This window comes from Meleagris gallopavo, chromosome 27 (genome assembly GCF_905368555.1).
Source record: "Meleagris gallopavo chromosome 27, MGAL_WU_HG_1.1, whole genome shotgun sequence".
In the NCBI taxonomy this organism is placed as follows: Eukaryota; Metazoa; Chordata; class Aves; order Galliformes; family Phasianidae; genus Meleagris; species Meleagris gallopavo.
Genome location: NC_139430.1, coordinates 285,077 through 309,751, shown reverse-complemented (window position 1 = coordinate 309,751; position 24,675 = coordinate 285,077). Strand labels below are relative to the sequence as shown.

At 47.8% G+C, this 24,675-nt stretch overlaps 3 protein-coding genes and 1 non-coding gene across 8 annotated transcripts; 3 read left to right on the top strand and 1 right to left on the bottom strand.

The window, feature by feature from the left end:
* Positions 1 to 346: 346 nt before the first annotated feature.
* Positions 347 to 8,064, bottom strand: EFCAB12 (EF-hand calcium binding domain 12). Its single transcript, XM_031556930.2, has 14 exons — positions 6,959 to 8,064; positions 6,682 to 6,743; positions 6,086 to 6,245; positions 5,650 to 5,906; positions 4,993 to 5,066; positions 4,352 to 4,422; positions 3,871 to 3,967; positions 3,027 to 3,309; positions 2,685 to 2,864; positions 2,098 to 2,251; positions 1,660 to 1,898; positions 1,329 to 1,542; positions 603 to 801; positions 347 to 503 (listed from the first exon to the last, which is right to left on the bottom strand). The coding sequence occupies exons 1-14, from the start codon at positions 7,056 to 7,058 to the stop codon at positions 347 to 349; spliced, it is 2,247 nt and encodes a 748-aa protein (XP_031412790.2). The 5' UTR covers positions 7,059 to 8,064.
* Positions 8,065 to 8,218: 154 nt separating this feature from the next.
* On the top strand, positions 8,219 to 17,072 carry KHDC4 (KH domain containing 4, pre-mRNA splicing factor). 4 transcript variants are annotated; one of them, XR_014879797.1, is made up of 14 exons: positions 8,219 to 8,357; positions 8,482 to 8,719; positions 9,434 to 9,562; positions 9,905 to 9,984; positions 10,076 to 10,128; positions 10,837 to 11,000; positions 11,329 to 11,540; positions 11,655 to 11,715; positions 12,301 to 12,358; positions 12,562 to 12,815; positions 13,315 to 13,473; positions 14,486 to 14,570; positions 14,728 to 14,819; positions 15,737 to 15,801. XR_014879797.1 is itself a non-coding variant. In XM_085209710.1 (14 exons), exons 1-14 carry the CDS (start codon positions 8,266 to 8,268, stop codon positions 15,934 to 15,936), a joined length of 1,899 nt encoding a protein of 632 aa, XP_085065836.1. In that variant the 5' UTR covers positions 8,219 to 8,265; the 3' UTR covers positions 15,937 to 17,072. The 4 variants fall into 4 exon arrangements, 3 of the variants coding, with proteins under 3 accessions (XP_085065836.1, XP_085065835.1, XP_085065837.1); XM_085209710.1 differs by having other exon boundaries at positions 9,440 to 9,562; positions 14,458 to 14,570; positions 15,737 to 17,072; XM_085209709.1 differs by having other exon boundaries at positions 14,458 to 14,570; positions 15,737 to 17,072.
* LOC116217465 (small Cajal body-specific RNA 4) lies at positions 11,100 to 11,228 on the top strand. Its single transcript, XR_004162053.1, has one exon.
* Positions 17,073 to 17,167: 95 nt separating the features above from the next.
* On the top strand, positions 17,168 to 22,501 carry RIT1 (Ras like without CAAX 1). Of its 2 annotated transcripts, XM_085209743.1 has the most exons (6): positions 17,168 to 17,323; positions 17,410 to 17,528; positions 17,645 to 17,701; positions 17,866 to 17,939; positions 18,847 to 19,038; positions 20,028 to 22,501. In XM_085209743.1, exons 2-6 carry the CDS (start codon positions 17,441 to 17,443, stop codon positions 20,256 to 20,258), a joined length of 642 nt encoding a protein of 213 aa, XP_085065869.1. In that variant the 5' UTR covers positions 17,168 to 17,323; positions 17,410 to 17,440; the 3' UTR covers positions 20,259 to 22,501. The 2 variants fall into 2 exon arrangements, with proteins under 2 accessions (XP_085065869.1, XP_085065870.1); XM_085209744.1 differs by lacking the exon at positions 17,410 to 17,528 and having other exon boundaries at positions 17,239 to 17,323.
* Positions 22,502 to 24,675: the final 2,174 nt, after the last annotated feature.

The window sequence follows — 24,675 nt, the reverse complement described above, 5'->3', positions numbered from 1 at the left end:
TCCAAGTGAACGCCGCTGTGCTTTCCATTGGCGCAGTGTTGTTGCTTATCTCTATGTCTATTTCTCCATTTATAGAATGCAAGTAGTCCTGAGAATAGGATGGATAATGTTTTTTATTTGGTTTTGAAGTGTTGGACTAGATGACTCCTGTGGGTCCATTCCAGCTCAGGGTATTCTGTGTCTGTGCTTTAACAGAACGGCTCAGGTCTCTTGAGCTGATGATGAAATGCAATGTTCTGCGCACATCGTGTGCTGCTAGAAGACCTTCAGGTGCAATGAGACTTGGATGCCATGTCTCTGGTGGACACAGACAATGTTTGTGGATTGGCTGGTGCTGGTTGTGGTTTTAGATAATCCTGTACACAGGCCGGGTCGGGCGAACACAGCTGAACAAGGGGTGCGCCCTGTTGGTCTTCTCTTCTGGAATGCAGAGGCGCATCTTGTCCAGAAGGTGACCTGGCCAGAACTTATTGCTCTTTTCTTTCCGATTCCTCTGACGAGAGCTGAGAAGAAAAAAAGGAAAAAAGAAAATAAAATGAGAATAAGAAAGAATAAAGCCTGTTTTGTGAGCATAAACTTCTAGGCAATATGACCACTCTTACTCGTAATGGCAAAACTCCTCTGAAGCCCTCTTGTTTTTGCCTTCTTTGCCCAGGTTTGCAGCTGTACTTTTTGATGACTCAGACATGCTCAGAGGTGAGGACACATCCGCAAGTCCTACGTTGTAATATCCTCCAGGCTGCCTGATCTTGCTCAGATATCGTCCTTTTCTGATGATTTTGTCTCCTGGGTGCAGGAGGCCTGTTGGCAAAGCACATCCATCCAGGTCACCTCTGGTTTACGTCTGTGATGCTGCCCTGGAGTGGTTACAGCTACTGTGTAAGGGAGGAAGGCGTGGATGATGGCCCAGCGTGTGCTGAGAGGCCTCAGTGGCCCTAAGCAGCTTTGTGTGGGGCTTCTGACTGCCCTCTGTGCCCTGGGATCAGGAGCCCCATTTCAGTTGAGACCTCAGCTCAGCCATAGCCATGGCTCTGCCTGGCCATGCACCCGCTGAACCTGACAGGGGCCTGACTTCCCAGTTTTGCCTTCCCTGTACCACTGCCGTGAGCTTGCCTCATCATTTGTGCTCTTAGCTGAACCTGGCCCCGATTGATCTGGAGCACTCTGTGCTCTCATCTGCGCTGATGGGATTGCTGATCCTAACCAATCCTCCAAGGGCTGCAAGTATTCTCCCAAAGCAGCTCCCCTCCCCGTACATTGGTCATGTTTCTGGGCTGGGGAAGAGACGAGCTTGTCAGATTCATCTCAGGCCCTGGGGGTTGCATTACCTTTCTGCAGCGCTGGCTCGGTGAGATGAATGTCACGCTCTTTGCACAGCTTGGAGGAATTCAGGTAACTCGCAGCCGCCTTGCTGCGGTATTGGTCGACCAGTGCACCTATGTCACTGCCTGTAGTTGATGGGAAGCAGTGCTCTTCAACAGTTAGCTCCCCAGATCTCTCCTGCTGAGACGTTTCGTTCCACTTGATTGGGCTGCCCTTGTCCTGAAAGCAAAAGAAAGGCTCTGATTAGCATTCAGCATTGCACTGAAGTTGCTCCATTTTCTTCAGAGAAGCTCCAGACGGGGATTAATCTCAAAAAGGTTGCCACATGAACAGTACCTTCTTCACCTCTCGTCTCTTGATAGTTTTTTGTGTCCCGTCTCCAGATGGTTTTGGAGTGTCTTTCTTTTCATGGACTGTTTGATGTCCTTGTGCTGGCTCAGCATGGACCGGGGTAACTTCTAAGGGTGTTAACTTCACTGTGGGCTTGGTAGGATCCATCTCTTTGGCTCTGCCCTCAGCAGAACGTGGAGATGTGGCAGATTTGCATGTGGCTTTATGGGGCTGAGTCTTTGCACCTGGAAAAGTTCAAAAAGAAAGCCCAGAGAAACCATGTTAGACAGTAGTAGAAGGACACATCAGGGCTGACCAATGCTTATAAGGCAAAGGACTTTGGCATTTTATGCATTGGAGCACCCAGCAAATGCATCTCATGGAGACATTCCATAGTCTGAAAAGATACAGAGGGAGTTTCCCAGCCCAGTGTTCTCATCTTACTCCCTTTGGTCTGTCTGGATTCTTTTTTCTTCATTTCCAGCCACTCATTTTGACATTCCATTAGCTTTTCCATGGTAGTATATTTCCCACGTTTAGGGGCAGTCAAAAAGATGATCACATCCTCCAGGTCCTTTTCGCTGATGGGAATGTTTGCCTGACAACCAAAACAGAAAATGGCAGTGTGATCAATAAAACAACAAACAAGGCTGTCCCCTTGCAGGAGGCCACCAGGTGAGCTTTATGTGGGGATACCAAACACTGACAAATGGACTGCTCTGCTGCTGCCCTCTGAATCGTAGAATAGCTTGGGTTGGAAGGGACCTCAGGGATCATCGAGTTCCAACTGCCCTGCCACAGGCAGGGTTGCCAACTGCTAGCCCTGCTGAGCTCTCAGCTTTTACAGTTCTAAACTTCTCAGCCCTCTGGGTATCAAGAATATGTTTTGTCGTGGGGCAGATTATCAGAAAGCGTCTGAAGTGCTAAGCCCTAATTGACCTGAATGTGATCCTGACAGCTCTTTACTACTGAAGCCTGTGGAAGGTGAGGGTCAGCATGAGCTGTTTATTACTTTCCTGTGCCCTCCATACCTGCTTGATGATTTTAATGAAATCTGCTTTCTTGATATCTCTGCCTTCCATGCCAGCTTTCTTGAAGATATTCACCAGTGTCGTCTTCCGTTTGCGCAGGAGGTTATGCAGTGCAATGAGAGCCTCGGGGTACGGTATGCAAAGAGGGGGCTGAGGCTGGCTGCTTGCTGGTGGTGTGTCCTGAAAAGGAATTGGAAAATACCCTGACATCCCCATTGCCCAGAAACACCATGCCAGGAGACGCGGAAGTGGCTGGGATAGAGCAGCATCACTCTGCTGATTAAGGCCACAGAAGACGCAGTGCAGTGATCCCAAGGCTGAAGTAACACAATATCTACTTACGGCCAGGTTATCAGTCACAGCTGGTTTGCTTTTAGCCCTTCTCTCTGCTCTGCGTGACTTTATGCGTTCCCAGACTCTCCCTTCCACATAGCTCCGGGACGATTTATTTCTCAGCCATTTCTCAATGTCTCCAAAGCTTTCTAGCTGAGAAATGAATTGCTTCCTCTCCTGGATCCAAGCCGACAGGTTATATGGATCATCTTCAGGATGAGAAGTGACCACTGGAAAGGTGGGACTTTCTTTGTCCTGCCTTCCTTCTGTGCCTGGCATTTGTGGGAGAGGTCTAAAAAAACAACAGACCAAGGTGAGTCAGTCTGAGTGCAGGAGGAATTTCTTCTCCACCCAGTTCTGTCCTATTCCTCTCTTCACCCAACTGTCTTCCCAACAGCAGATGGGAGAGAACAGCTCTGAGCTGTAATGCTCAGATGTGCCACCAAAGGAATGAGGGTTTTCTCGAAGGAAAGTTCAGGTCACATAGCTCTTTGTCCCTCTTGATGGAGTGAGGAACTGTGCCTTGTGCAGTGACAGGCAATGCTGGTATCCCCCCTTCCTGTGATGTGGTCTCAAATACTGCATTACTTAGTGAAGGAAAAGGGGTTGTTACTGCCAAAGGCAGAAAAGATGGGCTAGAGCCACGAAGCCTGTTCTTGTCCCCAGTGTTATCAATGAAGAGGCTTTTCAGGAACTAAAGGAAGCATGAAGAAGCACCACAGACAGATACTGCTCTGCCTCTTTGGGACAGGTTGATTGGAATGATGCTTTGCTGAAAGAGCAGCATCAGTGTCAGTATCACACAGGCGCAAGAGCAACAGACCGCTCCACTCAAATCCTTGACGATTATCACCTGTCAGCAGACTCCTCTTCTTCGTCTATCTCAGCTGTGGTTAATGTGCTGAGAGAAATGGTCCTTCGTAGTCTGAGTAGCTTGCAGAGAAGAGACCCTGTAAACAAGAAAGGAGAAAGGCTCTCAGACTAGAGGCACAGATCTGCATAACAGCACTCTTATTTCAGGAGGTATTCTGATCCCCTGTTCTCCCAGAACTCAAGACAGAGTTTGTAATTCCCAATGCTGGACTTCCTGGAAGTTTACTCTCTCCAGCACAAACTCATGAAGTAGAAGAGATGCACTGTGGGGCACGGAATGCAGGTGGGAAACATGTCCCATCTTGTTCAAAATGTGTCTCTTGAGGTTTACCAGAAGTTGTGGACAGAGGCACACAGAGTGCCTCCGCTGCCCCAGGCATCTCATTGTACCACAGCTGTATGCAGCCACTAGGAAGGACTACAGGGAGAGGCACAAACCTCTCTCAAGGATCAGTCATTACCTTTTCTTTCAAGTAGCTTTTCCTCTGGTAGTGGCATCGTAGCAAGTTGAGGAACCTCCTTGATCTCAAACCTGGAAATAGGAAGAAGGTACCGTTCTGTGAAAAGGGCTCCTTTGCCAGATCAGTGCCAGGTATTTGTAAAGACTGAATTATGTGCCCTAAACCATGATAGGAGCCAGCGAACAGTGCTGGCCTCAGGAACAGCTCTGCAGCCCCTCTTGACACAAGAAGGCATTTCAGAGGTACTGAGATTGATGTGACTTTCACAACAAACATGTTGAAAAGGCAGAGGACATGCATACATCTACTTTTGTTCCACGTTTTAAGAAATGCTTTCCATGTTGTGTTGAAAACGACAGCAATATTAGGATCTGACTTTTATTCAATGTTTTGGCAGTCTCGAGTGCAGAAAAGAAGTGGAGAAACATCAGGAGCATTCCTTAAATGTCTCTGCAGAGCAACCCAGTTCCCCCTGATTGGATGAATGGTAAAATGCAGAGCACAATCAGGAACATTAAGTCCAAGCTTAGCAAAAGCAAGGAAAAAATGAGCTGCCAAACAGTTTGAAAGAGCACAACCAAATGTGAGCTGAGCACATCCAAACTTGCCCAGATAAGTTCTGCAGGAACAAATATACTCACTCTGGCAACAGGTGGACTTGGCCAAATTGGCTCGGCAGGAGAGCAGTTTCTTTGTCCGAGATGACCCATCTTTTCTGCAAGCGACAGAAACACCTGATGTGACTCCAAGGAAAGAATCTCAGCGCTCACAAAGGCTTTTCTACACGTCTAAGAATTCACTGCCTCTCAGCAAACTTCTTGACGAGCGCTCAGCCTCTTTCCAAAGCAAGCTGCATGGCTCATATTCTGTTAGGATGAGGAATGTTGCCAGCCTTATTGCAAGGATGGCAGTTAGCAGCTCAGCCAGGAGAGTGACCACTTGTTTACCACTGAACACGGCAATGGAGCAAACACAATGGAAGGTCTGTGATGAGTCCGGGTTTCTGGCTGCTGCTTTCATCATCAAACATCATTGGCCCTGCCACTGCTTTGGCCTTTTTCCTCTTTGTGGTGAGGCTTTTCCAGGGCTATGCCCTGCCCAGCAAAAATAAGACTGTGTTCATTCCCTGCACCTCTGAACTAGCGCAAATACAAGAAAGAACAGAGAGACAGTTTTCACAGCTGCATGCCTAGCTCCAATGGCCTGGCAGCTCACGGCTGGCAGCAGAGCTTGGTTCCCTGCCTTTGTACAGGACTTCAAACCTGCTGTAAGAAGTGCAGGAAAAACAAAACACTTACACTGAGAAGCTTTTGTACCACGTATGTAGACTTGTTAAGATGCAGTAAAAAGTCTTCACAAAACGTCATTTCCACCTGCTCCCCTCGGATAGCAAGAGTGCCGATGTCCTTAAATGTGAAGTCTGCATCTTCTCCATTTGTTAGGATGTGGTAGAAATACTGCAAGGTCTCCAACAGACAGCCCTGCACTGTTTGCTGAGAATAGGTGCTGTGCAAGCGTATGGTCTCACAGTTCAGCTCCACTATCTCACTGTCATCTGGAAAAGAGGGACAAGGTGACTGAGTCGCACGGCAGCTGAGCAGATTCAGATAACACACCAGGAGCTTCTGGTTTAAGTGCACTGCTAGAGTGCTCTCTTAACCACCAAGGATTGCTAATTGGGATAAGTGAGCAAATGTATTTAAGCCAAATTTTTTGCTTCGTTGGTCTTCTTACCAGGCAAGTATATAGGAAAGTGTTTGAGATCACGAATCTGTGCAACAGCCTTGGACAGCAAAAACAGCGGTCTCTGAAACGTGAGTGTCTCACCATCCTCAAGGGCTTGCCATTTTTGAATACAAAATGTCCCCAGTCCGGTTATGCTGACAGCTGAAGGCTGGAACAAAAAGGAGAAGGACAGAGTGAGGACTTGTGGCAGCTTGCAAAGGGGTGTCCCATGGCTTGCCCACTGCTAATGCAGAACACTGAGATGGGGGAGCTGGAAAAGACAACGTACTCGGGACACATTCTCCCCCTTTCCTTTGCTCTCCAAACATCCCCAGTTGTGTGTGTGTTCTCCACTCTGGGAGCGAGGAACAGAGAAGCAAATTCTGAATGCTTTTGGATGCTATTATTTGTATTACTGTATTTGGCATAGGTACTGTACTATTTTAATATTTTCGGTGATTGAAGAAAGTGGTCTTTGGCACATTTGTGGCACGTCTGTATGTGGAAGAGCAAGGGCATTTGTTGGCCCAGGGCTACCTGGACTACTGCAGCCATTGGGCAAGGGGAGGCCATTGGGCAAGGGGAAGGGTAGGGTGCAGTCCCACCTTTTTCAGCAGGAGCAATTGGTGAACACGCTTGAACACATTGTTCCAAATGTTAGTGACATCTGCAATGCAAGAAAAGACACAGAATGCTTTAAGTCAGCAAGTTCGTGGCCTGTTAGCTCGTGATCAAGGAGATGGTAAGTGTGATTACCACAGCTCCTGGGGTAAATTCATCATGACAGGGACTGAATTTTGGATAGACTTCAGACTAGAAGTACTGGGAGAGGCCTACAGCTCAGGAGCGAATACATCTCCTGCGTGGTCCCAAGTGCCTTACCATTGATGGAAAGCTTCTCGAGTGTGGGAAACATGACTGTGCTGCAGCCAGTCTCACTCCAGCGCTCGATGTTAGCAATCAGTTCTAGCAGGCTGACCATGCTCTTGCTTCAGGTGGGTACGTGAAGCTAAAGAACAAAAGGTTTCTGATGTTTCCTACTAGGAAACCCTTCTGATACCCTTCTCTGTCCTTCGCCGAATAGCTCTCTCCTCCTTTATCCTCTGAGGTACAAGAGACTCCTTGTGTCCTCTAGAGAAAACTGGACGCAAGAGCAACTCTGCGACTGCCAGGAAGCACTGGGATGGGCCTGAGCCAATGCTGATGTAGAGGCTTCTGTCCCTCTGTGATGTCAGATGATAACACAGAGGGGAACATGGCGTGCCATGGAACGCTGTGAGCTGGGCAGCACCTGTCCATGGGCTGCAGGCTGGAGCTGCAGCCAACAGAAATCCCCTCAGTCAGGGCCATTTTTGAGGATGGACTGAGCCACATGTTTTCCTTTGTGTGCATTCTGGGGTCAGATTATGACCTTCAGAGTGAGCAGCGTTAGGATTTGTCCTGGTCCAGGTGATGAGGGCACACCTCATAACTCTAAGCTGTTACTGATGAAGATCTGTGCTGTGCCGATTCTGATTATTGACATCCTGCGCTGCGCTGCTTACAAAAGTCTGCGAAATAATAAAGCCCTCATTACAGCTCCATCTGCGTGGCACTCATTGCGTCTGCGACTCCTAACTACCCCACGGTCCGTCCCAGGGGGTCAGACGACACCTGAGACTCTCACGAAACGAATCGACGGCATTTGGTCCCACTCGGAGAAAAAGTAAAGACGCCAGGAAACAGCAAACAGAGAACTGGGCGCTGTGAGGATGGCTGAGGCGGGGCGAGGAGCAGCGCTGGGCGGGAAACCAGCTCTGACTGGAAACGAAAGTAGAGCGCATGCGCAGCTCGCCCAGAGGCGGGGCCCTGTGCTAGCGGGAGTGAGAAGTGCGCATGCGTGAACGCACCCAGCGGGCGCCCGCGTCTTCCGCTGCCGGTGACGTTACTGCTGCCGCCCGTCCGCCTTCGTCCCGCGCTCGTTGCCTCGGCCGGGCCGCGTTCGTAGCCCTGAAGTGGGCGGCCCGCCACGGCTCTGGTCCCGCCCTGCTCCTCCTCGCTTGCCCGCTGTCGGTTCTCGGCCTTTCCCTCCCGTCTGTCCGTGAAGGGCCTGGTCAGTCTGGCGTGACATAAATGGCAGGGTGCCGAGCGTGCGCCGTCGTTATGGCAACGTCCGGAAGTGACGTTGGGGCGCCGCGCGTTGGCCGGAAATGACGCTGCGGTTCGCGCGGAGGCGGTGGAGCCGGGCCGGAGCCATGTCAGCGGGAGGCGGCGGGCAGCGCGACGCTGGGACCGCGGGCGGGTGAGGCCGGGGGCTGCGGGCGCTGCGGCGGGGAGGCCTCGGGGCGGCGGTTCCGCGGAGCGACGGGTGCCGGGCCTCCGATGGGCGGGCGTTGAAGGCTCTCCTCGATCTGCTCCCCTCGCAGGCGGCGCAGCAAATGGGATCAGCCCGGCCCGGCCCCCGCCTTCCTTCTCTCTGGCGCGGCCCCGCTGCCCGGCCGGCCTTTCCCCGGCGGCGGAGATGGCGGCACCGCTGTGGGGGTCTCCGAGAGCTCCGCGGCTCCGTCGGGGGCCCTGGATGCGGCCGCGGCTGTGGCAGCGAAGATCAACGCGATGTTAATGGCCAAAGGGAAGCTGAAGCCGGCGCCCAACGCGGCGGATAAGGTGGGAGAAGGGCGGGGGGAGCCCCGGGCGGGGTTGGGGCGATCTGCTGTTTTCTCAAATAGCTTTCAGAAATACGTGGGAAAGGTGGAGTGAGGTGTAACGAAACAACGGGGGAGGTTATTTATGTTTTCAGACTGATAGAGTGGCACAGCTGCGTGTTCTGAGAGTTCCGCATTTGAGGCGGTCTGAAAACAAGCGGCGGTTTTCTCATTGCAGTTATTTGTAGGTAACATGAAAGGACACCAAATGTGCCCCACATTGCAGTCACCAGAGATGGTTCTCTGCTCTCTGTGTATGGAAAGCACTTCTTGCTGCCTTCTGAACGTGAGGTGCAGCAGTGAGTGCTCCTCTGGGAGCACAGCACTGGTCAGGAATGGCAGTCCAAGTGAACGACGCTGTGCTTTCCATTGGCGCAGTGTTGTTGCTTATCTCTATGTCTATTTCTCCTTTTGCAGAGCTCCATAACTAATTATTACATCAAAATCTCCTGAAAGTCAACCTAATAATGTTTGTCACTTGATTTTTAAGCTGTGCAGCACTAAATGATTAAGTGGTAGTTTTAAAGCACTTTCTGTGAATAATTTTATGGATTTGAGGGTTCAACAGATGTAACAGGAAGTTAAAAAGGCTGCTCACCCAACCTGGGCCTGTAGGCTCTGTTTGCTTATTACTCAGTTTTCCAACCACCGGTCTTTGCAACAATTGTTTTTGAAGCTGCAGGCTCTGGGGAAAGGCCCGGCTACAAATAAAAGCAAAGATGACCTCGTGGTGGCAGAGGTGGAAATCAACGATGTGCCCCTCACATGCAGAAACCTCCTGACGAGGGGGCAGACCCAGGATGAGGTACGTTCAGGAGTTACATCTGCATTCTTTGGCTTGGCAGCTTGAGGTCTGCTTCTTTGTGAGGTTAAAAGAGTTTGTAGCAAAGTATGTTCAGCTTTCTGTTACGAAAACAATGCTTTCTAAGGTGCTTTGTTCAGTGGTTGGTTGGTTTGTTCAATAATACAGCTTGTGATGAGGTAAGGTAGCACAGCCAGTGTCCTTTAGCAGCACTATTTGTTCTCTTACTACCTTCATAACATTTTCTGGTCTCTTTATGAGACAACTTAACTTCAACCACTTTGAAGCTATGTGTGTTCTGTTTGTTATCACTAAACTTCTCTCTGTTTTCTTAATTGCTTGCAGATAAGTCGACTGAGTGGAGCTGCTGTCTCTACTCGAGGGCGGTTCATGACTGCAGAGGAGAAAGCAAAAGTGGGACCTGGGTTTGTATTTCTGCTTTCTTTGTAGTTGGGTGTTTAAGTGCCGAGGTTCTCACTCTGTTATGTCATGGGATATTTGATGTTTTCTTCCTAGAGATCGCCCTTTGTATCTTCATGTCCAGGGTCAGACAAGGGAGCTGGTTGACAGTAAGTGTGCCAAGCATTCACTTCTAATTCTCATTATTTGCAGGGTGTTCAGACAGTCTTGTAGTACTGATGGGTTTTGTTGTGACTGATCGGGATTTGTGCTGTAAATAATCTGTGTTGATAAGTGTAATGCAAAGGCACCGGTGCTTCAGTGTAAAGCTTATGGATCCTGAAGGGAGTAGACAGAGGGAAGTTAACAGTCATCAGTTTAATGGGGAGCTGCTCGTATTTCTGGGGGTGGCTGACCACTGAGATGTCCACTAACCCCCTTCAGATCCATGGCCATATACTTAACAGCAGAAAGTAACTCATCACATATCAGGATACAGCAACAGAGCAGTTTCTCACAAGGAAGTTCCTTCTCCACGCAGAAGCTAAAGGCATTTTGCTCGTGTTCCCAAGCTAACCATAGAGCTGCCCACATGTATTTACCTCCTACGGCCAGCAGGCAGTTTTTCTTACCTTGCTCATTCATGCAGATGTGAATTCTGTGCAGGGTTAAGAATGTTTTTATCACGTTTTCTCCACAATTGGGCATGAGGACATCTCTTATATGCTGGCATGGTGAACTGCATCTGTTGTGTTTACCAAAAGATCAATATTTGTGTGGCTATCCTATCAGCACAGATTATTTTGTGGGGAGCACTGGGGGCTGTTGGTAACTTCCCACTGCTGAAATATAAATGGATTTCGTATCCTGTCAACTAGGAGCTGTTAATCGTATTAAAGAGATAATTACTAACGGAGTAGTGAAGGCTGCCACAGGTTCTAGTCCAACATTCAATGGAGCTACAGTGACTGTGTACCACCAGCCAGCCCCCATCGCTCAGATGTCTCCAGCAGTTGGTCAGAAACCTCCATTCCAGTCAGGGGTGAGTGATTGGTTTGTGACTTTCATTTGTTAATTACAAAGTATGCGTGTCATGTGCTATTTATTGAGAGAAATAAACACTTACATAGCTGTGGTGAGAACTGGAGGACTAATCAGACTGAGTCTGAAGAGTGAGGCTCAGGTGACAGTGATCTCCTAGAAGAAAAGGGGTGGAGAGAGCAGTCCTGTGCAGAGGAAAGCAAAGGGCCCACTGTGCCATCCAACACTGAACGTTCTGACTGTCATAGAAAGATGATTTCTGGCCTCTAGCGAAACGAACATCCTAATTGTAAGAGTGAAACAATGAGCTTTTACTTTTACATTTACAGATGCATTACGTTCAGGACAAATTATTTGTTGGTCTGGAACACGCTGTACCTACCTTTAATGTGAAGGAGAAGGTGGAAGGGCCTGGTTGCTCCTATTTGCAGCATATTCAGATTGAAACAGGTGCCAAAGTCTTTCTTCGTGGAAAAGGCTCGGGCTGCATAGAACCAGCATCAGGCAGAGAAGCTTTTGAACCCATGTACATCTACATCAGGTATGACGAGGCTCCTTAAAACACAAACATCTGACAGCAGGTTGCTGCCGAAAGAAGTAGCTCCCCAGGTCAGTACAAATGTTTGTGCTTATGAATTTTTCTGTTTGTTTTCAGTCACCCAAAGCCAGAAGGTTTGGCAGCTGCTAAAAAGCTGTGTGAAAATCTGTTGCAAACTGTGAGTAGCTCTTACAAATTTATCTCGCTTGAGCTTTAAACGATGTCCAGAGGCACCCAGTCTCTTTCTCCTAAAGAGATTGTTATGTTTGGCACCAAAAGAATGTTCATGATCTCTCACACATCCAAAATTCATTTCTCAGTCTTTTTAACTTGAATGCAACAAAGCAGAGTCTTCAAAAGAGAGTAAAATCCTGTCAGACAGAGCCTTTCTGTAGCCCATATCCAAGTACAAATATTAACAAATATGCCTGGGAGCTTTTAGGTGCTTTAAGTGTTTTGTTTTTAACAAAGTAACTCCTTTGCCGTGCTGTGTATCCCATGAAAGGTGTTCCTGTATTTTACACAACTCTGTGACTCAGAGGATTAGTGGTTCATTCCTCAGGGTTTTGATAAGTTTTGCTTCGAATTCCTGATTTTTTTTCAGTTTTCATGTTTGGATTCTTGCTATGCCTTTGTGTGCAGCGTGTTCTGTAGCTGAAGTTCCCTTATGGCTTTATGAGGATGAATAGTTAGCTGCCCTTCCCCTGCTAGAGAGCAGTGCAGGAAACATGCTTACTTTCTCACCTTTGAACATCCTTTGCAGGTTCATGCTGAATACTCTCGGTTTGTGAATCAGATAACTACAGCTGTACCTTTAGCAGGTAATGTTGGCAATACTGAAACCTTTGGTGCTGTGTTTTGTGGAGCTCAGTTTGGTGGAATGCCTTTATCGGTGGGAGTCTTTGTTTTGCTCCTTGTGTCGAAGAGCAGTCGTGTTTCTTTCACACTTGGTAGTTAATTCACTATTTTTGTGATGCTTGGCTGCATTAATGATGAACCTTTTTTCCTCCTCTTCTCTTTCCAGGCTTTGCACAGCCTGCTGCTATGAATAGTGTTCCTTCTCAGCCATCATATTACCCTTCCAATGGATATCAGTCTGGTTATCCTGTCGTTCCCCCTCCTCAGCAACCAGTTCAGCCTCCATATGGTGTACCAGGCATAGTTCCACCTGCAGTGCCCATGGCACCAGGGGTCCTAACGACACTACCTACAGGAGTTCCACCTGTGCCAACACAGTATCCAATATCTCAAGTACAGCCTCCAGCCAGCACTGGGCAGGTACTGCTAAGATGAAGAATTTGCCTTATAGCTGTCAACTTCCTCAGCTGTTTCTTTGCTAACAGTAACATACTTGAAGTACTTCAGATGGAGAACTGTTTAGGGCACACAAAGGCAATTTCTGGGGTTGCTGATTTGATGCTTTTGGCCAAGCATCTTATTTATTTGTATGACAGTTTCAGGCTGCATTTCTTTTCATATTGTACCCTGCTAACATGAGGGGTGCTTGCAGGGAGGTGTCACCCATTCACAAAAAACATCACTGTAGGCACTGTGGGGGCAGGGAGTCTGAACTACAGACAGTGATTACTTAGAGCTGGGAGCATTCTGCAATTCAGGTACTTGTCTTTTAAATTATGCATTTCCTTTTCACCTCTCAGGTTCTGCAAAGAGAAACCGGTTGTGTTTTCTGATCCTCTGTGTGAAACTGTACATGGAATTAAGTTGATAATATCCATATGAAGCATTATCTTCTTTGTTTTTAATTTCTGCGTGCCAGAGTCCACTGAGTGCTCCTTTCCTTCCTGCTGCTGCCCCGGTCAAAACAACCCTGCCAGCTGGTACACAGCCACAAGTCCAACCCCATCCCCAGGGCCAAAAGAGGCGCTTCACCGAGGAACTGCCCGATGAGAGGGAGTCAGGACTGCTGGGATATCAGGTGGAATAAAATCAGCAATTTTACTTCATTCAACAAAATGGAACTTGGCTGGAGAGAGGGATGGTTATTAGCACAGTCTATTTGAGAAAATTCAGACAGGCCCTTTGGCAGGCAGCAGTGATGGTTGCAAAACATCGAGACCACGCTTCCATTTCTTTGAGCTGATGCATTGACAGCTTGCTTTCCATGCCTGTGTTCTTTCGTGAAGAGCAGCAGTGCATTCAGGTCAAAGAGATGGCAACAGCGTGTGCCTGGTTAGTTGAAAGCGAGATGATTTGTTATTGTTTTTTTTTTTTTTTATCCCTATTTGCTTTATTGTGGGTCTTTTGGATGGGCTTCTTTAGAGGGAGGGAAAGTGGTTATAACGTCCGTGTTTTCCCATTTCCCTTTCTTGCAGGCAGCACTTGGGAGGATTTCTAGAAGCCTAGTTTTGAGAGTGGTTGTTTATTCATCTTAGACAGCAAAAGTTACTGAGTTTGTTATACATAACTTTGAGCTTTTCATCAGGCTTCTGTGTGAGAAAATGCAGGTTCTGCAAATGCTCATAGGCAGAACCCATTAATAAAAGCTTGGTCTAGAGAAAATACAGATCTGCTTAAGCATCAGATCTTATTAATATACATCAAGCAGTTTACTGTGGCATGAGGCCTCTAAGTATTCAGAATTAGCTGATTGAGGAGGTAATGAGTCAATCCAGGAATAAACAGCTATCATCACTGTCCTGGAGTACTGGGATGGTGGACTGGGTGCTGAAGTGACTTCTACAGTGCTGTCAGGAATGTTTTTTTTACAACTTTACCCTCAGTATTTTTAGGGAGGAAAAAAAAAAAAAAAAGCATTTTATTGAACAGTGGTGATTAGTGGCTGCTCCTAATAGTTGGCAATATACTCTGAAAAGTTGGGTTTCCTATCAGTATCATTAAGGAGCTGTAGCTTGTGTTGTAGTTGTAGATTTGCTAATGCCGTGTGTTTTTCTGCTCATAGCATGGACCCATTCATATGACTAATTTAGGTACAGGCTTCTCCAGTCAGAGTGAAATCGATGGAGCCGGGTCGAAGTCAGCAAGTTCCTCAGGAAAGGAGAGAGAGAGGGACAGGTATGGAACGAACCCTGTGTTGTATTTGCTGTTACCTTTGTTCATTTTCATCCTTTTTAAGTGGCAAGGACTGCGTTGTGAATTTGGCTGCTGTTATCTGTGTGCTGGCTCTTAAAAATAAATAGAAGGTAATGAAGGTTTGCTTTTGTTTGAGCAGGCAGTTGATGCCTCCACCAGCTTTTCCTGTCACTGGGATGAAATCAGAATCTGAAGAAAGAAACGGTGTGGGGTCTTTACCAGGCAGCCATGGTGAGTGCAATGAGTAGAACCTGTTTGTCAGTCGAGTTTGCAGTGGTCTTAATGCTCATATAGGCTGGTGATTGTTTTTTGTGTCCTTTTTACTGCATTCAGTAAAAGGGAGGTCATTGCTCAGTGATTTTAGAACAGATTGTACACGTGATGCTTTAATAAATACCTCTGTGAATGATGAGGGCGTGATGAAGGCAGAAGGGCTGAGCTTTGACCCACAGTCAGCACAGAATCTCATGGGATTGCTCTGTAACAGATGTCATGTGGCTTTACGTTGTGTACAGCTACCTCTAGGAGCACTGAGGAGTTTCAGTGGCAGTTATGGTTCAGGTGTGTATTTACAGACACGAGTTCTGTCAACCCTGTCTGCAAACAGAAGCGTTGTTAGATTTCATCCTCTCGTAGGGCTGTCACACATCGGGTGTTTGCAGCTTGGTAAAACATGGGATCACTTTAACTCTCCTGGTAGTTTAGTGCCTTCCATACCAGGTCTGCAGGTACATCATGTTAGTTTGTCTAACCTTAGTTTTTCTGCAGTATTGCTCCCAGAGATTGTTCTTCTGCTAGCTTTCTTTTGAGCAAAAATTCTACTTTTCTTTACGTATTGATCTCTAAAACGGTGCGATTGCCATCGCTTTGACCCATTTGCTAACTTTACCTTTCTTGTGTGTTTCTTTCTTCTTTCTCTGTTCTCTTACATGGTTCTGATGGATCACATGTGCTGTTGCTGCTGCTGTTTCGTGTGGCCTTCGACCTTGGATGACCATTGGCCTTGTGACCTCAAAATGGTGTCCAACTAACGATTTACAATTAACATCTTTTTTTATTAACTTGTTTTGGGGCATTTTATCTCTCTCTATTTTTATTTTTCCTTCTTGGGGGCTGGGGGGATTGTTCTATTTTCCCCCCCTGCCTAGATCATCAAGCAAAGAAGATGAAAACATCCGAGAAGGGCTTTGGATTGGTGGCATATGCTGGAGATTCATCAGATGAAGAGGAGGAACACGGTGGCCATAAAAATGCAAGTACTTTTTCACAGGGGTGGAGTTTGGGATACCAGTATCCTTCCTCACAACAGCGAGCCAAACAACAGATGCCATTTTGGATGGCACCGTAAAAGCTACAGAACTGTCTTCATTCATCTCTTATTTTTTTTTTTTTTCCTCTAGCAATAATGCATGTATATTACAAAAAGAACTTTGCAAATATGCATTGTTTTTACATTTGCAGAAGCTAAAGGTTTCAGTATTCCGCCTTGAAAGGGCTCCATTATTTTTAAACTCTTTATTTCTGCAGTGAATTTGTCATCTATGAAAACCATTTGAAATAGCATTTGGACAGGGCCGGTCCCTCACGGCGTGGGGGAGGTTCTGGAAAGAGAAACCTGGCGCTCTGTTTTCCATTTTTCCAGGGTAACTTAAAAAAAAAAAAAAAAAAAAAAAAAAAAGAAGCTGTCAGCCACGCTGACTTCACCACCCATCTGGTGTTGTATTTTATTTAGTGCTTCTGCTGTCAGCCTGTGCTCACGGTCCCATTAAGGGTGACTGTGGATTCAATGTTTGGACTTTCAACAAAGGAAAGCAGCATCCAATAGTTCAGAGAAATTTTGCTGGATTGCGTTTCTTGAAGTTGATAATTTTGCTTTTACTTTAAGCATCTCCTCGTTGTAACTCCACGTTGTGTTTTCTTTGCAATGTGGTTTCTCTAACCCCACGACTTCTGGTTCCAGCCAAGTGCTGGGGGGGGGGGGATGGGGGTCGTTTTGTCCTTCGTGGGTTCATCCTGCTGCTGCCCCCAGCTGCCGTGCTGCTGTCACACAGATGCTCCCCCACCTCCAGCAATCCCCGCCTCCTTCATTCTGCTCAGCAGTTCGTATGGGACCTCTTCTCCGGGTTCTCCAAGCTTCTCCCACTCTTTAACTCACTTTGATTCCACCCCGTTCTGTTTCACGGTGCTCAACAAACAAGGAGAGAGAGGGACAGGGCTGTGCCTGCAGGCGCTGCTCCCACTGTGAAGCACTGGAAGTGGTGTGGATGTATCTTTATGGACACACAGCACAACGTGGGCGTTGGTGGCAGGGCAGGTGCTGCAGAGCTGGAGGGCTGTGGGCCGTCCTCAGCTCCTGGGACAGCACTGATAGCTCCCTGGCCTGGGCGTGGCTGGCACCTTTGTACAAACATTGACTTTCCTCTGTCTTGTAAATAATTAAGACCCGTGCTTTCATTATAAATAAATGTATAAATGATGTATAAAGGCGCTGCTGCGCGTCTCGGCTTTGTTTCGGTGAGCTGCGCCTTTAATTCCCGTTTCGCAATCGGGAATGATTCCAAGTCAGGGAGGGGCGGGGCCAAGGAGGCTCGCGGTCATGTGGCCGCGGGGCGTGGTTTTCGGCGGGGGCGTGGCTTCTTTGGCGCGGCCCCGCCGCCATTTTGGGGTCGCCGCCTGAGCTCGGCGCCGGGCTGCGCGGTTGCGGCGGCGCGAAACGCGTCACGGAGCGGCCTGAGGTGAGCGTGGAGCGGAGCGGAGCGGCGGGGCCGCGCTTAAGGGCTGCCGGGCTCACGCTGCCTCGCGCTGCTTTCCTCACCCTCAGAAGCGGCGGCGGTTCGATCGGCGCTGAGGAGATGGACGCCGGGGCCCGGCCGGGCGGCGCGGGGCAGCCCCGCGAGTACAAACTGGTGATGTTGGGCGCCGGCGGCGTCGGGAAGAGCGGTGCGTGCGGGGCGGGGCGGTGCGGGGCCGGGCGCTTCCCGCGCTGTGAGGGCGGAGCTCCGCGCTGTGCCCGTCGGGGCCGCGTTGCCCCGCGCTCAGCGCCGTTCCTTTTGCAGCCATGACGATGCAGTTCATCAGCCATCGCTTTCCCGAGGACCACGATCCGACCATCGGTAAGAACGGCCCGCCCCGCTCCGCCCCCCCCCCGCTCCGATGCTTTGAAGCCGTTACCGCATCGGGCTCCCTTTGTGTAACGCTCCCTTTGTGTGTCGGTGATTAACGGCTGTTCGCAATGGCGTTGACCATTTGTTCTCCCCGAATTGTGCTGCCAATGCAGAGGATGCTTATAAGATCCGGATACGCATCGACGATGAGCCTGCCAACCTGGATATCTTGGACACAGCAGGACAGGTTGGTGAGCACCACTGAGAGCGTGGGAGGTTGCAGGGGGCAGAGACAGAGAGAACTCCAGGGCACTGTGCCTTTCTGTTCTTCTGAACGGCCTTTAGAGCTGTCTTAATTCATCTGCGTGCTCACAGCTTCGCTCCCATGCTGTGTTTTGGCACCCAGGCAGCTCTCTTACTTCATGTGTTGCTCTCTCCGTTGCTTCTCGCTGCTCACGCTCAGCAAGTGATGTGTAGTGGCTTAAGAAATACACGGAGCCTTTAGATTGGTTGGAGACTGGGAGGTTTAGGTTGGATATGAGGAGGAAGTTTTTCAGCCAGAGGGTGGGGAGGCACTGGAACAGGTTGCCCAAGGAGGCTGTGGATCCCCATCCCTGCAGGCATTCGAGGCCAGGCTGGATGTGGCTCTGGGCAGCCTGGGCTGCTGGTTGGTGACCCTGCACACAGCAGAGGGTTGGAACTGATGGCCATCGTGGTCCTTTGCAACCCAGGCCATTCTGTGATCCTATGATTCCATGACTCCCTTCTTAAGCCTAATGGAAATCTCCCCTCTTTTAGTTTGATACCGTTTCCCTCAGTCTCATCACAGCAGACTCTGCTAATGAGTCTGTCCTCACCTTAATTACAGTCTCTTTAGAAACTGAAAAGCTGCTCTCAGCTCTCCATGCTGAGCAGCCCCGGCTCTCCCAGCCTGTTCTCCTAGCGAAGGTTTCGTCCCTTGGATCGTTCTACAAATACAAAATATGTATTTATGTTTACCAAGGGAAAGATGGTGTTGATCCCACAGAGTTTTGTCTTGTGTGTAAAAGGATGAGATGCCAAGTTTGCACAGCATTCCTCCACCGCCGATTTTGGAATGCATCTCTTGTTTCCAATTAGAAACTGGTTGTGTTTGTGTCACGTTCTGTTTGTAGGCAGAGTTCACGGCCATGAGGGACCAGTACATGAGGGCTGGAGAGGGATTTATCATCTGCTACTCCATCACAGATCGACGCAGCTTCCACGAAGTGCGTGAATTCAAGCAGCTCATCTATCGTGTGCGGCGCACTGACGACACTCCTGTGGTTCTGGTGGGGAACAAATCCGACCTGACGCAGCTGCGGCAGGTGTGTGGCTCCCAAACAGGCTCCCCTTTCTGCTTCTGCTTCAAAATGCAGTCGTAGAAGAGATCAGGTTCTTTTGGGTTCACTCTGTAATAAGTTGAACACGAGAGCAGTATGAATTTAAGCTGGAGTGCTGAATAACCAAATGCATTTAACCACCGTGGGAGTGAAATTTTCCAGTTGATGCTTAGAGTTCAGCTGCTCTTAGGCTTTTTCTGTCTTTATTTCCTGAAAAGAGATACTTTTAATGGAGGTACAGCACTGCACATAGCAGGGGGGTTGAAACTAGATGATCATTGTGGTCCTTTTCAACCCAGGCCGTTCTATGATGGTATGATAAACCACTTGTAAATATTACAAATCAGAGGATGCAAGTCTGCTAAGAAAGGAGGTGTAATTAATAATGGGGGTAAGAATGCACAGAAAGGAAAGTGAGCTTCAGCTTAAGGCAATGGTAACTCTTGTCTGTGGGAAACAATTTGAAGCAAAGCTTCAGAGTAACGAGGAAAACAAATTGCAGAGGTGTTTGTGTGCCTGCAGTGAGGTGGTTTCTCAGTGTGTGTTGTGGCAGCAGTGTTACTGAGGTGGAAGCCAAACTGAGGTGTGGAGCAGAAGACAGGGAGTGGGCACAGCTTTAGTGACCAGGGGAAGGAATCCCCCAAACTGACAAACGCTCATCCTGGGGTGAGGGCTGCTGCATCAGGCAGGCCAGGATTACGTTCTGAGAAGGGAATTCTCTCTGAAAGGCTTTTCTTGTTTTATGAATGATCAGAGCTGCTGTGTCTGGAGAGTCTCTTTCAGATGGTTACGTTGCTTGTGAAATGATGGATGAAAGAGAAGGGGATTTGTAGAGAAAGATGCAGACATCAGGGAGGTGGGCAGTTCTGGAACTGGGAGGGTGCACACGCAGCTCCGGGCTGGGCAGAACAAGAAGAGAGAAAGGAAGAAACCTCTCTGGTTTTGGCTTTCTTGACAAATGTGGTTTTTTTCAGGTCTCTAAAGAAGAAGGCTCTGCTTTAGCACGAGAATTCAACTGTCCTTTCTTTGAAACTTCTGCTGCATACCGTTATTACATTGATGACGTGTTCCACGCTCTGGTGCGAGAAATCCGCAGGAAAGAAAAAGAAGCAGTGATGGCAATGGAAAAAAAATCCAAACCCAAAAGCAGCGTTTGGAAAAGACTGAAATCCCCATTCAGGAGGAAGAAGGATTCGGTCACTTGAAGAGAAGGAATTCCTCTGTAAGAGAAAACCTGGGAGCAGCCACTCGTAACCAAAGCGGTTGAATGACAACATTTCAGCAGTAGGTTTAAAGACTGATGGGACTTCTGTGAGGGGGAGCATCACTTTTACCCATTATTTTTGCTTAAAACGGTATTCTCTTAGTTCTGGATATTTAATTTGAGACACAGTAACAATTTGACTTCTGTTCGTTGTCATTTTTAGATCGGATTCTCCAAATACTGCTTGTGTGTTGGTTACAGATGCTGGTGGGTTTCTGACGATGCACTTTTAAAGGTTTGGTCACTGCATACTGGAAGTTGAGTTGTTTTAAGAGGAAAAAAGATGCTGTATTTCTACCCAGCTTAACTTAATTCACTCTGTTTCTCAGTTGTTTGCACAACAAAACGTTGCTGCATTCCCAGACGGTCACTCCCATCACCAGAGGAGGATTTTGTTGAGGTTGTGCTGGAAGGTGCTCAGCAAAGTGTGTGGCACCACAGCCCGGGCTGCGTGCGGATGGCAGTGAGGGGAGATGTGTGCTTTGTCCTCATGGAAAAGGATTTTTCTAGCAAAAAGTTCACCTGAATGAGCAGCGAACCCACAGCGTGGTGGTTGGGATCCTCAACAAGTCAGAAACAGCAAATTGTTGTTCCTCTGGCAGCTACAACTTGGCAGCAGTGCGTGGATGTGTAGCACTGCCCTCCATTTAGCATTGATGGCGTTGTTGGAGCGTTTGTAGCTGATGCTGTGGATGCTCTGCAAACTGCAGCTTTGGATTTTTCTGACTTGTTTGTTGAAACTGTAGCTGTGATGGTGCAGTGGCATATTTATTTACGTTCAGTTTGATGTGGTTGTCGTAAAGGAGACAGTATTATTGAGTAGGAGTCTCTAACGTAGTCATTTCAGATTAATCTATGATAACTGCTTTGTAAAGAAGACTGAAAGCGAGGCACTGGGGCCTGAACTGATATCCCTACTGCTGGTGAGGTTCTTCAGTGCTGCCTTAAAGGTGGGATCAGCAGAAGGGAGCAGTGAGTGGGGCACAGCAGCACAGCTGGGCGTTCCCACCCAACCATCAGCACATCCTTCCTCCTCGGGGATGATCTGACGAGTAACTGCTTACAGGATTTAAATCCAGAGCTGTCGTTGCAATACAAAAAGCTCGTGGAGAGATGGATGTCCAGGGTTGTTTTTCAAATGATACAGAAAATCGTAGGTGACTCGGATGGGTTTAAAAGGCCTTTCTCAGAGAACGAAGTGCCTCTCTGTGTAGTGATGAGAGAGCTTAGCAGACTCTTAAGTGCAGTATTACTCAAATGCTTCTCTTAATCTTCGAACCTCTGTGTCAGTAGCTGTTAATCTCACTGACCCAAAGGCCTTGTGGTGCCTCTCAGTGTGCTGCCATCAGAACTGAAACAGGGGTTGTTGGATGTGTAAAAAAAAAAAAAAAAAATCCAGCACAAAAAATGAAGATAACGAATATACAGACCCTAATTTAGGCTTTCTTCTTTCTACGCTCCTTACTGTGTAAGATATCACTGGAACTTCTGTGCCTGGTGCTTCTAAGGGTATTTTCTTTGTGTAAGGTTTTAAGAAAAAAAGAATCTTTCATAGGAAGTGGGGAGGGGTGAAAGGTTTGATGTTGTGTTTGTAGCCAAGCTCAGCATTGGGGTGGATTTCTGTTTCTCACTTCCTTCCAGAAGTGCAGTGTTTGGCTGTGCTGGTAATCATCGCTGATTGCAGAGCAGGGAGAATAATTGGGGCTATTGGGAATGGAAGAGCTCTCCTCAACTCACCATGCCTGCCTTTGTGCTGTCTTTACTGCAGTCACTGCTCTGGAACTGCAGCTCTGTTAGTCACTCCTCGTTGGATTAAATGCCATCTAAAACGGATAGATAGAACCCAGGGCCAGCAGCAGGGTTAGGAGCAGCTCTGAGTGCTCTGTGGCAATGATTACTTCCATCTCAGGCATTGTGCTGGGAGCTGTGCGAGCCCAGTCCTCCCCATCCCGTCTGTAATGTCTGTAATGTGCCTTACATGATCCCTTCAATGCAACATATATGTTTACTAATGCCTTTTATGAGCCTGTTGCTTCTAGAATTACTAAATCAGAACAGCAGCAAGCACTTTTTTTTTTTTTACAGTGTTATTCAAAAGAAAAACAAAGTTTTATTTTTGTCATGTATAAATTTGTACACGGGATTTTGTTTTATTTGACACAATATAGAATTTTTAATACAAAATTGGTGTTGGGTGTTTTGTTGTTGCGTGGTGTGGAACTTCCCCCCCCATTGTGCTACACACATGAGACTGAGGTAGGGCAGGAAAACTCATGGGGTGCTTTTAAGTGAGCTTGGAAAGTGCTCATCTTACTGTTGGGAGTCTTGGAAGTGAAAAAGGAATAAGAAATGTAAAAAAAAAAAAAAAAAAAAAGATGTTTATGGTTAAAACTTAACAGTTTGGATGCTTTGTCTCCTTAGGAGCGACGTGACGGACGCTGAGTTCTGCTGCTCCATGGCTTGGATCAGTTCATCCACAGCGAACAAGTTAAGTGTATTCAGAGACAGGGAGCTCTTCACTTTGCTTTGTCCCCATCATTTTTCTCTAATTGCAGGACGTGGAGCTCAGCCCAAAGGAAAAGGCTCTTCTTGCTTTGGGTTGGTTTTGGCTACGTGGCTTTTGAGTGTAGGGCAGAACACATTTCCTGGCTGATATTCATACTAAAGGTTTGTAAGTATGTAGGTACTATGCTAAGATCTAGAGCCAAATTAGGGGGAAATTCCAATTAGGTTGGAGGCAGACAGCTCAGGGCTTTGCTTTCAGGTTCATCCTTGGAATTTGGAAGCCATTAAGGACTGGTTCCAGTGCTGGCCCTTTTGTAACCAGCACGAAAATATCTGTGGAATGAAAAAAACGAACACCACAGCGTTCCCTGAAGTCCAGTGTGATTGTCAGGTGCCATTTATCTGCCATCTGAATAACTGCAGGAGTATTTTGTGTGCAACAGCTGGTCCCGATGGAGGCTTTGACCTTCGAGGCAGTCTGTGCTACTGTACCACCGTGTGCCATCCTCTGAGCCCCCAGCAGCTGGGAGAGGCAGCAAATATGTTCTGCATGGCAACAGAGGAGAGTTTCATTGCTTCGTCCCCCCCCCCAGGCCACCCTTGGAGGTGTTTAAGGCAGAAATTACTGCCATCAGTTCACAAACATCCCCAGGAATGAAGAAGTCACAGCTCAGGTGGGCCCAACGCTGCCACGCTGTGTGCAGCTGAGCAGATTTTATTGTTTATTGTTTGCTTGGATTCCACTAAGAAAAGCTTTGCTGTGTTCTGTTGTGCTGATACAGCTTTACTTTCCTGCTTCTATTGCAGGAATGCAGAACCACAGCACCTTCTTGCTGCGGATAAAGGTTGCTGACATAATAAAAAGTTGTTTACAAGTATGCAAAATCGGTAACGTTTCAAAACGTGGATGTTAATTACACGTAACTGAGAGCAGAACAAAAAAACCCTGCAGATGAAGGTGGGTATCTGGGTCAGGGGAGCGTGCTGCCATGCCTGCTCCTTTACACACCCATAAATGTGGCTGCCAGGAACGGTGGGAGATGTGAGATCTTCCTTCTCCTCCAGCACAAACGTTCTGGTTTGCATTTTGCCACAGCAGATGAGTGACACGGGAATGTTTCATAGGCTGAGGTCATTCCTTGCAGTGAGGCTGCGTGGAAACACGTGATGGGGATTTGCATTGGAGCAGCTGAGCCACTAGATGGCTGATGGTGGAAGAGGTGATCAGCATCGTTCTGGGTGGGAAGGTTAGAACTGACACGCGTTTCTCTGCTAAATCCTGCAGACAACTTGAATCCTCTATGAAGAGAGAAACCGTAGGAGTACAGGGAAGCTGGATTTCTGGCTGTGAGAACTAAGGTTTGAGGTATGTTATGTGAGGATGACTTGGAAAGGATGAAAACATACAAAGCTTATTATGTGGCTGAAACACGAAGCTTGCTGAGTGGAACCAAACCCACATGAGACCATGCCTGCCCATTCTCATCCCGTTAAGGAGAGTTCCTCTCCGGAATCTTCCTCCTTGTGTATTTTAGGGAAGTCTATCGATTTTAAGACCAAAAAGAGAGTACTAAAAGGAGCAGAACTAAACTTGCTGAAAATTAAACCAAACCCAAATGAAATGACTCAGGGAGTGTTTGCCCGCTCACTGCGCTGCCTCCCTCCCTTTCCTGGCATTTCCCTCTCTGTACTTCCTTACTTTCTCTTCCATATTTCTTAGCACGTGTTTCCCTTTCCATCCCTATTCCTGATGAGCCTGGTAGGCAGGTAAGGCATCTTCTGAAGGACCGCAGGAGTTCAGACAACACACGTGAAAGAAACCAGGAATGTGTCACGTCCCGATCCTGCACAGG